At 40.7% G+C, this 15,612-nt stretch overlaps 1 protein-coding gene across 3 annotated transcripts in view; it reads left to right on the top strand.

The window, feature by feature from the left end:
- The window catches only part of EVC (EvC ciliary complex subunit 1), a 50,892-nt gene extending 36,191 nt beyond the window's left edge, over positions 1-14,701 (top strand). For 2 of the 3 annotated variants that reach the window (XM_063401605.1, XM_063401603.1), the window contains exons 13-21: positions 2,440-2,549; positions 3,217-3,427; positions 6,106-6,312; positions 7,095-7,239; positions 8,095-8,200; positions 10,153-10,279; positions 10,527-10,620; positions 11,801-11,912; positions 12,931-14,701. In XM_063401605.1, the coding sequence (XP_063257675.1) occupies positions 2,440-2,549; positions 3,217-3,427; positions 6,106-6,312; positions 7,095-7,239; positions 8,095-8,200; positions 10,153-10,279; positions 10,527-10,620; positions 11,801-11,912; positions 12,931-13,012 (1,194 nt within the window). In that variant the 3' untranslated portion in view covers positions 13,013-14,701. The remainder of the gene's footprint in view (positions 1-2,439; positions 2,550-3,216; positions 3,428-6,105; positions 6,313-7,094; positions 7,240-8,094; positions 8,201-10,152; positions 10,280-10,526; positions 10,621-11,800; positions 11,913-12,930) is intronic. The other variant, XM_063401604.1, reaches the window with a different exon arrangement.
- The last annotated feature ends 911 nt before the right edge of the window (positions 14,702-15,612 follow it).

Genomic DNA, 15,612 nt, shown 5'->3' with positions numbered 1-15,612 from the left:
TCTGGCATGATGATACCTGGAGACCTGATAGACCTGAATTTGATGCTTGCAGCATGCAATCAGAGAGGACACTGTGCTCAGCTATGTTCTGTGATTGTCAGACTCGCCTAGACTCAGATCAGTTCAGATCTGCCTACACAGGTATGTCTGAGGCTCTTCGAGAGCAGCCTCGTGGGTCTCCAGTGCCCTGCAGTCTTCTGGGCTGTGCTTCTCATGCTCAGCTGCATCTTCCATCTGTCACTTGTTGTTGACTGCCTGCCCATCTTTGTCAGGCATCCTGCTCAGGAACATGTGTTTTGGTAAGGTTTTCTGCATGGAGAGAGGTCAACTTGATGTGTCACTGGGTATTCTACAGAGAAGGCACAAGTCATGAAGAAATACGTTTTTATTTGGAAGCCAAAGATGATGAGGTTTCTGATGTTCTCAGCACTTCCCAGGGAATTCATTCTGTGCTCACAGAGAAAGCATCTCTCCTGCAAAGATCACTGCTTCCCAACAAAAAAACTCATATCCAGCAGAGAGGCCCAGAACCACTTCTAATTTCTAACACTAACAATTGTGCAATTATACACTTGTGCTGGTTTTAGCACCAAATGGAAGCTAAACTGCAAATGAGCCCTTCCCCTTCCCCTGCCTGTTCCAATAAGGGAGTGGCAAAAGCAAAGACTATGGGTTGAGATAAAAATTTACTAAAAGCACAAAGCCATGGAGTAAGAAATGCACTATAATAGCAATATTAATAGCAAAGGTATACAAAAAAAGAAGGTGTTTTACCCTGCAAAAAGGAGTTCACCACTGGGAAGAAACAAACAGATGGCCGATGCTCCCTGTGGGTCGTGTCCTCTTGGCTTCCCCAGATAAAGGTAATGGGGAGACCATTCCCACTCACAGCCCACGTGGCCATCAGGAACAAAGGCAGGATGGCAAGAGAACTCCCCTGGCTAACTTTTCCCACCCCCCCAGCCTGAAGCAATGAAAGCCAGTGACAAATAAGTCCCCTGAGTCAGGCTGCGCCGCTGCTCTGCCGGGCTCAGTTCTGCTCGCGTGTCTGTGCCGCTGTTTCTCCCGCCCCGCTGCACTGGTCCTGCAGGTCACTGCCGCTTTTCCAACCATTCTTGGTGGTTCTTGAGCCACCTCCTTTCAGCCCAGCTCAGCTGGCCAGGCTCAGCTCAGCTGTTGGCAGTGAGGCTCCCCTCACTGGACAGGAGTTCAGTGCCACCAGTCCCTCCCCGTGGCAGCCTCTGCGCTGGCTCTGTTGGTTCAGTCCTGCTGCCGATGGGCGTTGTTGCCGCTGTCCTTTCAGCACCGAGTCCTGTAGCTGCGTTCTGGAGAAAACAGGATGGGGATGGGAACTGCAGGGGTGCTGATGGGCCTGGATCTGCAGGGGCTGATGCTGACACCTTCCTGCTGGAGAGAGAGGCAAAATGGTGCCCACTTGTGAGAGGTGTGCTCATTTTCACCCCAAAACCACCCCCACATTAATGATGTGGGTGCTCTGGAATAACAACTTGGATGTGCCCACACTGCACTAAGCCTCACCCCTCCTGCAGCCAGAACATCCAATCCTTTGCTGGACATACTGATCTAGTGAAACCTACCTGCCTGCCATAATTGAAAATTTCGTTCCTGGTGTTCTGAATGGCACTGGAACACAAAGTGAAACTGTCAGACATCCTGGGTGTTATATTTAATGTAGGACTCTGGATGCATCAGCAGGTAACCTGCTTTTATTCAGCTGTCAATAGCCCAATATATACTCTTCATCTAACAGTAAGAGTTGGAGCCTTGCAAATATTTTAGCTTATGACTTTCTCTTCCTTAAATACTGGCAACGTACTAAACAGAATCTTAAGTCCATATCTTCAAAAGTTTACAGTCTAATGTCAAGTCTTTCAAAATTCATTTAAAAATCAAATTCTTCAATCTAAATATTGCTGTGAAGGAGCTGTAAACTTGCAGTCCATATACTTACCTAATCATGGAATCTCCATTTCCAACTATTAGCACTGTTTACTGTGACAGAAGTGTGATGGAAGATGATATCTTTATTTTGTTCAGTGAAAGTAAAACTTACATTCTCTACTAGTGAGAAGAAAAAAACATAAAAAGCCTACTGCAACCTGCTGATAAGAGCCAGTGCAGTATTTTGGCAGTATTGTTACTTTTTTCTTGTTCCTCTGTTGCTGAAACAAAAAAACCTGTAGGAAACTCAGCTCAGGGCTGATCCAAACCAGTGCAAAGCTTTTCTTTTCAGTGAGTTTTGTTTAAGATTTTGTTAATTGAAAAAAATAGTAGTAAGTAGAATAATTTTAATTCAACATGAGTTTGTTTTTGAAAGCAAAGTATGATTTTTTTAGCAAAATAAACTGATGTTTCTTTATGCAGTGACTGGCTGAAATCAGCATATCTTATATTTGTAATTCTTTCCCCTGCTTTTAGCTCTGGATAACAGAATATGCTCTGTCTGCTGTGATGCAAAAGCAGCTGTCTGAGAAACAAGAGAAGATAATTCAAGGTGTCGTAAGCAGACTAGGATGCCTCAGTGATGAGTAAGCACAGTTTCATCAGTGAGCAGTGGGGTAAAAACTTCACTGTTGCATGCCCAAATAAAAACTTGTCTGTGTTACCTTGTGGAAAGCAGTGTTGGGGGATTATTAGCACCTTCAGACAGAGAGGCAACTGTTCCAGATTTTTGTTTGAGTATCGAAAGCAAATTTTTAAAAATAGACATATCCTGACTCCTGGAAATTAGAAATAATTCTCTTATGTGATTTGTCACTGGTGTGTTTTGTGAGTATTGGCTGTGGTTTTCAGTCTTGAACCAGCCTCTCTCTGCACTCCCTGTGTCACAGTGGAGTTGCATGTTCTGCAAGATAAAATGTTCATTCCAGCAACATATAGAAGTTTTATATATATATATATATATTATATATACATATGTTTTATAGATGTTTATTTTAGATAATATATAGATGTTTTATTTTAGCAACACATTTTGTTTCTGTTTTCATTTTAATTTAGCTTCAATGTGACAGAACTAGCAGTGTAACACAGCAGTACCCATACCTGAGCAGCTTTCCAAGGCATGCTTCGTACAAGACGTTGCACTGAGTGAGGAATAACCCTTGTCACCTTTAAGCAGTGGCTTTGCTGAACACAGGTGTGCCAAACCAGCAAGCAGCTTCACTGATGGGTTTTCACTGGTCCTTTTGACAGGTCTGTCAGCTACATATTGCAGAAGCACCGGCTCCTTCTGCGTGCCGTGCTCCGAAGGGGAACCTTCCGAAGAGCCGGCACGGCAGCCCTGGCGCGCATGCGGCTCTCCAGGAAGAGGAGCTCGCTGCAGGAGCTGAGAGAGCAGCACACCCTGCAGCAGGGATCCTCCCCGTGCCAAGATGAGGACCAGTGGCAGCTACAGAAGGCAGTGGTAGGTGCAGTGTCCACCTGGGTTGTCTCCAGAGGTCTCATATGCTGTGATATTTGGCATTAAAAGTAGCCATGGCATATCCAGACCAAAAAAAAAAAAAAAAAAAAAAAAAAGGAGTTCTAGCTCCCAGAAGAAAGAAAAAATATTCTCTGGCAAAAATATGTACATTGCTGCCATAGGAGGTCCCTGAGTGTGCTGGTTGTAATTTGGGCAGACATTTTAAAATGCCTTATACTTTGAGTGTATAGCTGTCTGTGATATGTGTTATCCTAGCAAGCTTATTTAGCAATTTATTTGTATGAAAATACTAATGCAAGAAGGCAAGGATGCCAACATGCATAAAGGACTTCTGCAAGGTTACTGCTTCAGGGTAAGAGAAGCTCCTACTAATTCCACTGGGGATTATAATATGCACTTGAGAAGTTCTTACTGGAGCATTAGGAGAAATTCTTACTCCTACCACACCAAGCAAGTTCTTCTATTCTGTCATAATTTTTTATTCTCTTTTCTCTCTCTCTGTCCATAAGAAAGTTAGCATCCATTCCCAATCCTCCCACATCATTTGGCTACTGTAGATCAAGAAGACAAAGGAAAGTTTAAGGGATTTTTAGACATGATGTTCCCATAGGTCACTTCCACATCTGTTCATGACTGGTTTTAGTGTTGATCTATTAAGCGTTGTTGGTTATTTAATTACCTACATTGGATATTTATGTAGAACAGCATCACATTTCATATTTCAACCTCAGACAAGCCTCCCAGCAGGTGTCAGTGATAGCTCTGCCCACCCCACTGCTGCAGCATGTATGGCTTGAACCCATCAAACACTTTGCAGCTCTATGTTCCATGCTGTTCCTGTGTAATTAGCTGAGAGGTAAAATTCTGTACCCCTCTAATTTGGATTTGCATAATATAAACCCTTAATCTCCATGTGGAGGGGAATAAGGAAAATCTGTGTCCTGCCATTTTCATATTTGAAAAATTTCAATTGAAGCAGTTTCTTTTAAGTTGGAAAATCTGAAAAACTCCTTAACATTCAGAAGAAATTAAATATAAAATAATAAAATACAAATGCATATCACTGCATTCCTCTTGCTTTCCACTGCTCCCTCTCACTTAGCTCACGTGGAGACATTAATTGATATAATCACTGGGTTCCCTAATGAAAATAAAATTTTCTCAGGTATTAGTGTTCCTTTGGTCTCTCTCCATTACAGTCTCTTTCCAAGTCCAGGTAAAACCCATCTCATAAGGAAGTGCCTAAAACTACACATGTAAGATTCTTGCTGCTGAAAAAGTAGGGCATAGGTGTGGAACTGGGAAAAGTTGGGAGAAAAGACATTTTACAAACAGCCTCCAAAACTAGAACCAGTCTGTAAGGAGTTCAGGAAGAGGTTCATTTACCCACACTCAACCAGATTTTTAGACATACTGTGTTATTTTACCCAAATCTAATTTTTGCTTGGGCCAATTTTGTACTGGAGAACAGTGTCATGTTTATCCATTGATTTCATATAGAATATAAAATGACTAATGAATCCAAGCCTGGGCATAATCACATGACATCGGGTCTCTAAAAAATGAGGAACAGTTTAAGACATTCCAACTTTGTCAAAAACCTCAAAAACATAGGTCTTAACTGTAAATATAACATGTCAGAACAACCCAGCTTTAATCAGAATATTTCTACAGATTAGTGTTCTTTTTCTGCTTGTGTTTCATATTTCCAAGAAGGCATCAAATGGGTACTATCACATCTCCCAGAACATTTTAATGTTATCTAGCCTTAAGTGAGTATATAAATATAGGAAAGACATCAGCAACAGAATAGAAAGCCATCTATGGCAGACCACTACACTTAAGGATGGCAGAACAGGCCATGCAGGTAAGCAGATACTACTGTTCATTATATAATAATATAAGAGAGCTTAGATGAAAAGTGTGCACTTTTCATGCACAAAAATGGAGGCAAGGATGGTCCAAAGACCTCAAAGGACTTGAATTCTTTAACATAAAATATAGGTATCTTCTGGAATATCATAACTTTTAAAAGTGGCATCAAATATGTGACTAGAGAACCATTTTCACATTTCTAATGAAAGAAAAGAGCATCTAGCAATGTTACCAGATGGCAGGTTCAAAATTAAGAAAAATAATAAGATAGTAAAGAAGCTTTAGAACTCACCACCAGAGGATGTTGTGCAAATGGTTTTCAAGTGTTACTACACACCTTTGTGACCTGTCCCATTGGTACCCCCATGGGTACTGGGACTCCCAAATACCAACCAACCAAGCTTTTCTCAGGTAGACCACACAAACTGTGCAAGTATTCTTGGTGCATAAGTGTTCTTGCCTTGCTCCTGTGCAATTAATTATCAAGGCATCCACAATTATCCCTTACTGGACTCAGGATATTTCACATACATGTGAATAAATCACTTACAAGTGACTAATAGGACAGGATGCTACTTTCACTGTGCATATCATGACAGAGGCTGTAGGTCTGTTGCAAAGACAAATGTGTTAAATGACTGTACAAACTTCCTCTGTAAATTATATTATTATAATTACTAAAACTGTAACATTCTGAATGGGTGCAGGACTTCCTTTCAAAGTGAATCTGGCTACAATTGTTCAGATATTTAAGTGGCAGTGCTGTCTTATTGTCTGTTTTCCAGGAGTCCCACATTCTTGAAGAGGAGGAGAAGCTTGAGGAAGAAACACAAGAAACCCATTTAGAATTTCACCAGCAGCTGGTCACAGAAATCCAAGAAGCTCTTCAGTTTCTTCAGCAGCACATGGAGCAGGTGATCGGGCAGACACTGCTGCAGTACGCCCGAGGGGAGGCCAAAAAAATGAGTTCAGATGATGGACAGGACTTCAAGGTAAGGAAATGGTCAATAGCAGTTTTCCAAACAAAACAGGGGCTACCTTGCACAGATGGAGGGCAATTTAATGTGTGCATTAACCTATGGCTGGAAGCATCAGCACAAGACCCTTAGGACCTGTGTGAAAACTGAGCATAATTTGCAAAGTATTTACAAGCTAACACTTGTGTAGCAGTTCAGTATTTGCTACAGCAGCCAAAACAGGTTTTATTAAGTCAAGCACTGGAACAGGAAACAAATTATCATGACTCTTGATGACAAAAAATAACAAAAAGAAGAAAGAAATGGAGATGGTTATCTATTGAGAAAGGGGTTTTGACTAATTAGTAGTGTTTGTATAATAACAGCTTAATATTAATTCCTAGATAAATAATTAAATAAAACGAAAACTTACATCATAAATTAATAATTTTTTTCCTAAGTAAATATTTGGATTTTCTGTGTAATGGAAAGTCACAGCCAGGCTACACGTAGATTAGTGTGCTTTGCTGGCAGTTGGCTTGAGTGTTAAAATGAGCTGTAGAGATTGAATGGATAGGGGAATGCCCCCTTCCCAGGTGGAGGAGAGGCAAATTAGAAAGATTTTGCTGCAATTTTTCATGTTGAAATGTTGCATGGTTTTCAGTATCTCAGTCTGTCCCATTTTTAAAGCCACATTTTAAGTTCACAATTTTGTGTGCACATACCAAATGTGTATGGGGGGGTTTAAACAGATCAAAACAGTTTGGGGTTTGGAAAATGCATTGTGATGTGGAAAATGCTTGTACTGTGTGATACAGGAGAGACTGGTGGAATCTGCTGTTGAAAGTGTGTATGGGACCAGCAATAATATCAATAGACTGGTGCAAAACTACTACCAGCAATTAGGAAAAATCACAGAAGGCTATGAAGGAAAAAAGCTTCAACATCTGAAATCCTTACAAGGTTTGTATGACAATTCTGTCTGCCAGAGACTGTGCTTAATGTAAGGCTAGAGGATTTTGTTTCTTCTGGCATCCCTTGGCCTAGTAAATCTGAATTTAGTCTGGTTAACCCTCAGCCAGCTCCCCTGGCACAGCCAGCCCAGCCCAGAGTACATTCAGTGACTGCTCCCTGATGGTGCAGTTGGTAGCAAGGGTGCCTGTCAGCCTCTCTGAGGGTTCAGAAAAGGTTGGATGCTGCCCAGATGAAGGTTACATACCCTGCTCTGTTACAAACCCATCCATCTCCCTCCTGTTTAATTTAAAAAGAGGGGTGCAAGGTCCTGTCTGTCAGATGTGCCCAGGCCTTGCTGCCAGGCAGGGCTTCAGGGCCAAGAGTCAGGAGCCTGGTCAGCAAAGAAGCACTCAGTCCCAGAGTGTGAGCACATGCAAAAGCAACCAGGATAGTGCCCTGACTGCTGAGTGGACATCTTGTGAAGCTGGGCATTCCCAGGAAAAAGTCACCTCTAAGTGGAAGGTTTTCTTTATATTGCATTTTTTGTTTAGTATTACAGTTCTTGCTTAAGGCATTGAGGTTTTTTAGAAAAAATCTGCTTTGAATTCCATGTTAATCAGTTAGCCTAGTGGGAGAAGCAGGTAAGCAGGAATTCAGTGACATTCCTATCTCAGCTAAATGACGCACAAAGTATTCTCTTTGCAGCAGATCACAGTGGCAGAGTGTGTAAGAAGTATTTGATATCCCTAAGGAGCTGTAAGTTTGGAAAGACTACCTAGAATCAGGATTAGTTTGTGATGAAGGTTGTCACAACTCAGAGGTTTTAATTTTGAGCAGAAATTTTTTTCAAAAACATTATTTCAGCAGAAAGAAATGAAAGGATCAGACTGAAGAATAAAGAGAATGAACTGGCATTGAAGGAAAAACACACCAAAGGCCTCCTAAATGTGTCATCCACGGTCCACCAAAGGTTAGACCAGGCAGCAGCACTGCTGTCTATTTAAACTTTGTGAGTGATTGCAGATCTACATAAATGTCTAGCTGAATAAATGTCTTGAGTTTGCATTTTATACTTGTCTTTGATGGAAAAGAAATACCTATTGCCAATTGATGTCTGCCCTTTGATCTCAGAGAATTACTTTCTTATTTAATACTTTTTGATGGTCATTAGTTACAGATTGAAGAACTATACTTAGGCAGTTTGAAAAGAGAGAATGAAATACAATGCCAAAACAGGCCAAATTTTAAAAGAAGTTTAACATAAATGTACGATGGGAACCAGTGCTCAATGTAATTCATTACATTCCATCCTTTATACTTTGAACATCAAAAGTGTTTGTTAGTTTGCTGTGCAGGAAACATGTACCATAATGAACAGAAAATGTTTGAAGCCCAAAAAAATACCCAGAATGGAAAGAAGGCTGCAGTGAATGCCTTGAAAAAGCAAGATTACTTGCACTAAATTTAGAGTGGTATCCCTTAAATGTTAGTTAAATAAAAATCATATTTAATTAATTACTGATTTAATGAAACTTAAAAGTCCAGATGAAAAGCACTGCAATTAAAAAGAAGTGAGTTGTCATAAAAAGCTCTATGGCTTGTCATGTACATGGTACATTTTTGTAATCATTTTATGTCTTTACTCTTGGTTTATTATCCAGAAAAATACAACAGCTGCAATTTTGACATTGTAAAGAGGTTAAATCTTTATTTAGACATTCTGTTTCTTCCTAATTGAAAGATATTGCCCACTTTTCATCCCTGTTTGAATTAGTAAAGAAGTGGATTTATGTAATAAATGGTTTTCAAAAAAGATCTGTTAGTTATTCATTATAAAATTTATCATTTATTCTGGTATACAAATTCACTTCTAGGTGTTGTCTCATTTATTTTTTTTTCTCTTGTAATCTATTCTAGTATCTTAAAACAAAATAAACAAAATACAATTAAATTTGCCTTCACATAGGCAGAGGTGTGATATTGAAGAATGTAGCTACACAGCATCTAAGCTGACTTCATAACCACCAGTAATCAAACCCACTTTCCTATTGCCTTTATGATTTCTTTTATGGTCTAGTCCTTTGTAAATTAATGACAAAGCTTACATTAATTTGTCTCACTCCTATGAACTTGACATTGTTTTATTGTTTTATTTCTTTTTGCCTTGCTGCAAAGTTAGGAGTGTGAGTTCAAAAAGTAAATGTTGAAAGGTAACCTCTGTCAGCAGTGACCATTACAATAGCAACTTCATTAAATGTAAATGTCAGAAACAGTTTGTGTTACCTCCTTCCCTGAGGAGTTTGTTGAGTGATTGGCAGCATTGCTTTAAGGTAGAGCAGGCAAGAAAACAGAAGAAATACAGATGCAGAAAAGTTGCAGCCATTTAGGTTGTAATGTATTAATAATAATCCTTAACCAGAAAAGTAAAGCAAGTGAAGAATACAGTTGTTAATGCTTTCAGTTACCAAGGTTTGAATTCCCATGTTGATGGCTCAGTCTGGTACTGAAGAGCCCTGGATGAAATGCCTGATTCTTAATCCCTTATCCTCACACCTGATCTTTGAACAGCTTGGCCCTTTGGCAAGCAAACATTAAAACTGACCCTAGAAACATGCAATGGTTTTGAGAGCAGGCTTCAACTTTAGAGCTGAATTCCAGCTCACAAAGTCCAGGCATGGACACTACAAACTCCTGTAATTCCGACCTCCAAAAGGACCTTGTATCCTATGGACAGACAAGGCATGTTATTAAAATAAGTAAATCTAAAAATCTACCACAAAATTTTCTGTCCCAGCAGAAGCTGGCTGGGCCAATACTGGTAATGAGCCTTTCTCTCTACAAATCTTCTAAACAGACTTTGGCAGAATTGTATTCCTCTCTTGCACTGAACAACATCTATACATTTACATTTCTCTTGACCAGGGTAGTGCTACAGCAAAACAAGATTTTGGCTCGGTTTGAACTGCAGCAACAAATTCGTCTGGAGTCTCTGAAACAGAAGCTACAGGGATTGCACTGCCTAGGAACCGAGTTGGAGAATCAGCTAAGGGTAAATCGGGGTAAAATGGTTCCTGGATCTGAAGCATTCAATGGAAAAATGTGGGACAGATTGGAAGGGTCTCTTTAGTTGAAGTCAGTGCTGAGATTGATCTCTGTCTTGCAGGAACACTCCCGTTTGTTTCCAGTATTGTTTCCTGTGTTTCTGCAGTGCCGTGCCTGCTTTGTTGTGCCACATGTGATACCATAACCCAGAACTGAGCTGTGTTGAGTGACTTCTGCTTTGTCCTTGCGTGCAGGAAGCAGAGCAGGACTTTGTGAGTGAGCTGGCTGTGCTCACCCGAGTTCCACTGACTGTGAAGAAGAAGCCTTCCAAAAGGAGCAAGCCAGCAGGTTGGTGCTATATGGAATTGTTCAAAGAAAGCCCCACATAATTACACAAATCAGTGCAGGTTTTGCAGTATAATACACTGGAGTTTCAGGAGAGATTTTTCATCAGTGCCATTTCCCTAATTGGGATGTACAAAATTGATGAAATCTTTCAAGGTCACCCAGTTTTCCAGCAGCACAGCCACAGACGAGTGTCACCTTTCCTTACTCCAGAGCAGCCTTTAACTGATAGATTACATTGTGTCCAGTGAGGTAAGGCTTTGCCCTGCTGAAACCAAAACATTTTTCATGTCTTTATCATGTCCTTTAGAAACTACTCTGTTCACCTCAATAGCTAAATCCATGGGAGAACAGCAGAGTTGAATCACCCAGCTTTCATTCTCCTGGTAGAATGGAATAATTGCCTCCCACACACTTACTCAAAAGTACAATCGTACTGAATCAGGAAGCTTGATCTATTTTTATGAATTTACTGTAGTTTTAACAAATTATACTAATTCATTCTTCAAGAGATACTTAGGGACAATATTTTAGAATAGCAGTTGTGTTTCATAGTCCACATTTCAGATGCAATGTACAAGTGTCATCCTTTCAGCCGTGCAGTGTTTCTGTCATTATCAGAATGAAACACGGCATTGCATTGGAAAGATGCTGAGAGGCAGGATGGGTGCCTGAAAGGGAAAAGCAGCTCACTCACCTGCACAGTTGAGTGTCTCTCCCCAGCTGTTGTTTCTCAGTGTGCAGAGTTGTTTGCCTTGGTAGGCGCCGTGACTGCATGGACACGTGTGGAAGCTGAGTTCAGGGCCCTAAAAGCAGTGAACTTTTAACACCGTGCTGTTCTGATTCAAATAATTCAAAAATATGAACTGTCTTTCTTCTGTTTGGTGGTAATAAAAAGCCATTTTCAGTTACTTGCTGAGAAAAGGTATGATAGGGCTTTCAACTGTTGCACCAAATGGAAACTTCAGTGTTCAGCAAGTGTGGCAGCTCACAGTCTGCTGTGTGAGAACTAACCAGTGGTAAAAAAGCAGTATGCAGGGCTGATGTAAAGTGATTTCCTTGGAGTAATAATAGGTATGTATGAAGTGATAGAGTGTAATTTTTTGCTTTAGGCTAATCAAAACCAAACAAGCTCTACTATATGTGATTCTTTTCTTTTAATCCACTGCATTTGGCAATTCAGGTGAAAAAGCAAATTCCAAAAGACAGACCTTCCAGTCACCTGAACCAGCAGAAAACAATGATTCTCATGAATATATTCAAGAGCCCCATGGAATAACTTCTGGCTTACGCAGGTATGTTAGAGACTAAAAATATGGTATGTGAAAAGCTATTTATAAAAAATCCTTTTTTAAATATAAAAACTGCAAAATCTACTTCTTAAGGAGGTATGTCAATCAAACTAAAAACATAATGCCTTCACTAGCTGAGCTTCCTTAATATTTACTTCTCATGTGTACTTAACCTTTTTTACCCCATAACATTTTTTAAAGTTGGGAAATTCATCTGTATTTGCTTGTCTGTACCGCTGTGTATTTTATTAGTAGCTTTGATTAAAAGTAGAGAAATGAGAAAAACTGTTTCCAGATTTCCTTTAGTTTTATTTAAATCTGAGTCACAGACAGCATAAATCAGTAGAGACAAAGTGAATTCAATTGAACTAGGCTGAAATGTAGCAACCAAAATATGGTCTGTCCTATTTAGGCTTTCAACTTCCACCTTTATTTCAGGAATAAAGGCAAATGCCAGTCTTTGGCTGATGAGGGTAGCAGCTCTAACAATGATTTTCTTGATAGATGTTTCAGTAGGCTTGTGCTGGGGTGCTAACTAGAGAAGAAATGGCTAAAAACCTGAAAGGTGCCAGCTGATTACTACGGGCAGATCAAACCAGCCAGCTGGTCACTGCAGCTTGATATATTGAGCAGAGAAAATCCTGCTGACAGGCAAAGCAAACAGTTGGTTCTCAGGAGCCACAGGCCTTTGGGGAAAAGTATTTATCCCCTGAGTGACCTCAGCCTGGGACTGACTTCAGGAGATGGCTCCTTTCCCTGATGGCATCAGCCCTTTTCACACACTCCTTTCCCACAGCCGACAAGGGATACGTGTGCAGGGAGCAGGGACCCAACAAAGGAACATTTATGATTTTGCAGCTTTGTTTTGGCACCCTCAACAGAGGCAGCTGAAACCAGCGAGTGCAGAAGTTATACAGCAAACACCTTTCTTTTAACAAAATTAATTTAGTTTAGGAGGGAAGTATAGCATTTTAAAAGCTGTCTGCAATTTTGTTTTATTTTTTCTTATTTATTCTTTCAGAGACATGTCACAGAGCTCACATGAAGGGGAGACTGAACCAAGAAAAAACTCAAAGATGTTAAAAAAGAAAGGCAGCAGGTAGTAAAAGCCTTTGTCTGAGCTTGGTACACAGTGTACCAAGGCATTCTTCTGGGGAATCTCAGCAGCTATAGGTACTTACTGAGCTGCTTTGCTGAGAAACAACAAAGAAAATCAATAATAACTCATAAATCTTTTTTAGCTGCAGACCAAGAATCAATTCCAACTTCCTTTAGCTGTTAATAAAACATTCCCTCTTGGTTTTGGTAAGGGGGGACAACGAGGTCTTTAATACAAGCTCTTTGAGTTTGCTTGAGTAATATGCTGGGGAGACAGTTTTAGATTTGGAATAAACCTGAGGACCCAGGTCCCTTACCTCAGTAAGGTTTCATCACAATAGTGATGTACTGTTTACTTTTGAGCCTGAGATGTGGTATATTGAGTCTTTTTTTGAATGCTACTTTGGCCTAGCAAAAAGAGATAAAAATGTGGAGAATATGTAAACAGCCTTCAGATGGTACTGGTACACCAAAAGATGACTTTTGGTCTCTCTTTTGTTAAATTTTTGTGCTTCCAGTCTTATGCATGCTTTTTAAAATTTGTACAAAGGTTTTTATATATGTATTTCTCTGCCTTTGTCTTATAATTCAAATTGTTACTATTAGAGAATATGAGAGAAAACTGGTTTGCTCTTTCACTTTTTATACTTCAGCTTCTAGTCTTCTTCTGTAAGTGCACCCTTTTGTTTCCAATATACTTGGTTATGCTCATTACGTTTCCTATGGGAAATTCTTGTTATGCAAAGCACTTAGTTCTTACTGGGTGTACAGAGCACCTGTAGTGTGTAATAAATTGCCCCACTTAAGCAATCCTACAGCTTTCATGCAGTGGGAGTATTCTGCCTTTTTAAAAATAAACATATATTTTGCTAATGAAAAGGTTGTCCTTTGGTGGAGGATGGAAAGTACTGCATGAGTTACACAGTTTGCCTCAGACAAAAGGGCTCCCGTACAAACGAGTTCACTGGGGCTGTTACACATGTGATTTTATTAAAATACGAATATCGATCTAATATCAATATTCAACTGTGACGGACAAAAGACTCTCTAACAGTTCAAGTTAGGAAGTGTATGTTTATTGTGACGCGGGGCAGCGCGTGGGATCGCTCCCTAATGCACACTGCCAAGATCACAGGTAATTACAAAGTCTTTTATTTACAAAAATGTTGAATACACAAAATACAAATGCATATTCATACCCCTGTCACTTCCTCTTCTCCGCTCCGTATGCTAATTGACACAAAGGCCATTAAGCATGCATAGTTTGTTCCCTGAAATGGGTCGGTGGTCCTTTTGTGAGGAGTGGTCACCAAAAGGAGGAAGTAAAACGAGTCTTCCTCGTTCTAAACTTTCAAGCTTTTCAATGCAGATGTGACTGATGGATGGTAGAACTCTCTGTTTCCTGTTTTCCAGGACTATTTCAGTGGATTTCTGGAAACAGGAGCTCTTGTGTTGTATTGATTAGCAATGAGTTATTAAATCCGGGGTAGCTTATCTTACATCCGGTTTCTTTTAACCATCCTCTAACTTTTAACTGATTTCAGCAAAGCTTATCTATTCATTTCAGCTAAATCAGCAACATCTATTGTTAACTGTAACCTTAGCTTTTCTCAAAGCTTCAAAATTAGTGTCTCACATGTGTAATGTAAATGGTTAATTTTCATCTCAGTTGTATAACAAAAATCTGAATTGTACCCTTTCGAGCATCTGATTCTGGTGTTTCAGCAGTTCTGCTCTATGGTGTCTCTGCTTTCTCAGTCTGGACATTTTAGCTGGGGGTTGTTCTTGGTGGGGGGTTTTGTTGTGTTTGTTTTGTTATTTTGTGGGTTTGTTGTGGGGGTTTTTTGGTGTTGGGTTTTTGGTGGGGTTTTTTTGTTTGTTTTTGTGGTGGTGGTTTGTTTATTTGGGGGGGGTCGTTGTTGTGGGTTGGGGTGGGCTGGGGTGGCCTGGGTTTTTTTGTAACAGAAGCAGCGTATTCACGTGGGATTGAACACGTTTCACTCTGCAGTGCTCTCTTACGCGTGGCACAGGGAGCTGTCACCATCAGAGCCGACGATGCTCTCAGGGCAGCAGTGGCTCCTGCCACACTCAGGGTGCAGCACAATCACCCGAGCGGATTTCTGATTACCCGATGGGCTCTCCCCTGTGCTGTCTTTAGCCAGACCGCCTTGAAATGGCTTTTTCTGTGCGTTAGGAAGGAGGAAGGTCAGGACTGTCCCAAAAGCAGGGCAGCAGTGCCCTCTCCGGGCCGCTGGCGGTGCTCGCATCTCCTCGCTGGCGCGGTGGGCGCGGGGCTCCGCCGAGGAGCCGGGGGGCACCTCCCGATCTCCCATCGGCCTCACCTTCCTGGGATGGACTTTCTGCAGACCTTTCTTTTCTCCCACAGCCACATTACCAATCTCCTGTCAAAACACCCGCTACTCTTGTCCCCGTTGGTGACTTCAGTCCCCCTGAGTTTCCAGGGCTAAGCTCCCGTTTGATGTCATGTGTGGATGGGCACAGTGTGACACCTGCCATCGCTGTCAGTCAGTGAGGCAGAGATTGAACAAGACAGGGTTTAACTGGACTAGAAACAAGTGCAGAAAATGCCAAACAAAACTCAGAG

Source organism: Prinia subflava, chromosome 7 (assembly GCF_021018805.1).
Source record: "Prinia subflava isolate CZ2003 ecotype Zambia chromosome 7, Cam_Psub_1.2, whole genome shotgun sequence".
Classification (NCBI taxonomy): domain Eukaryota; kingdom Metazoa; phylum Chordata; class Aves; order Passeriformes; family Cisticolidae; genus Prinia; species Prinia subflava.
Note: the sequence above shows the minus strand (reverse complement) of the source record. Positions and strands in the feature narration are given on the sequence as shown.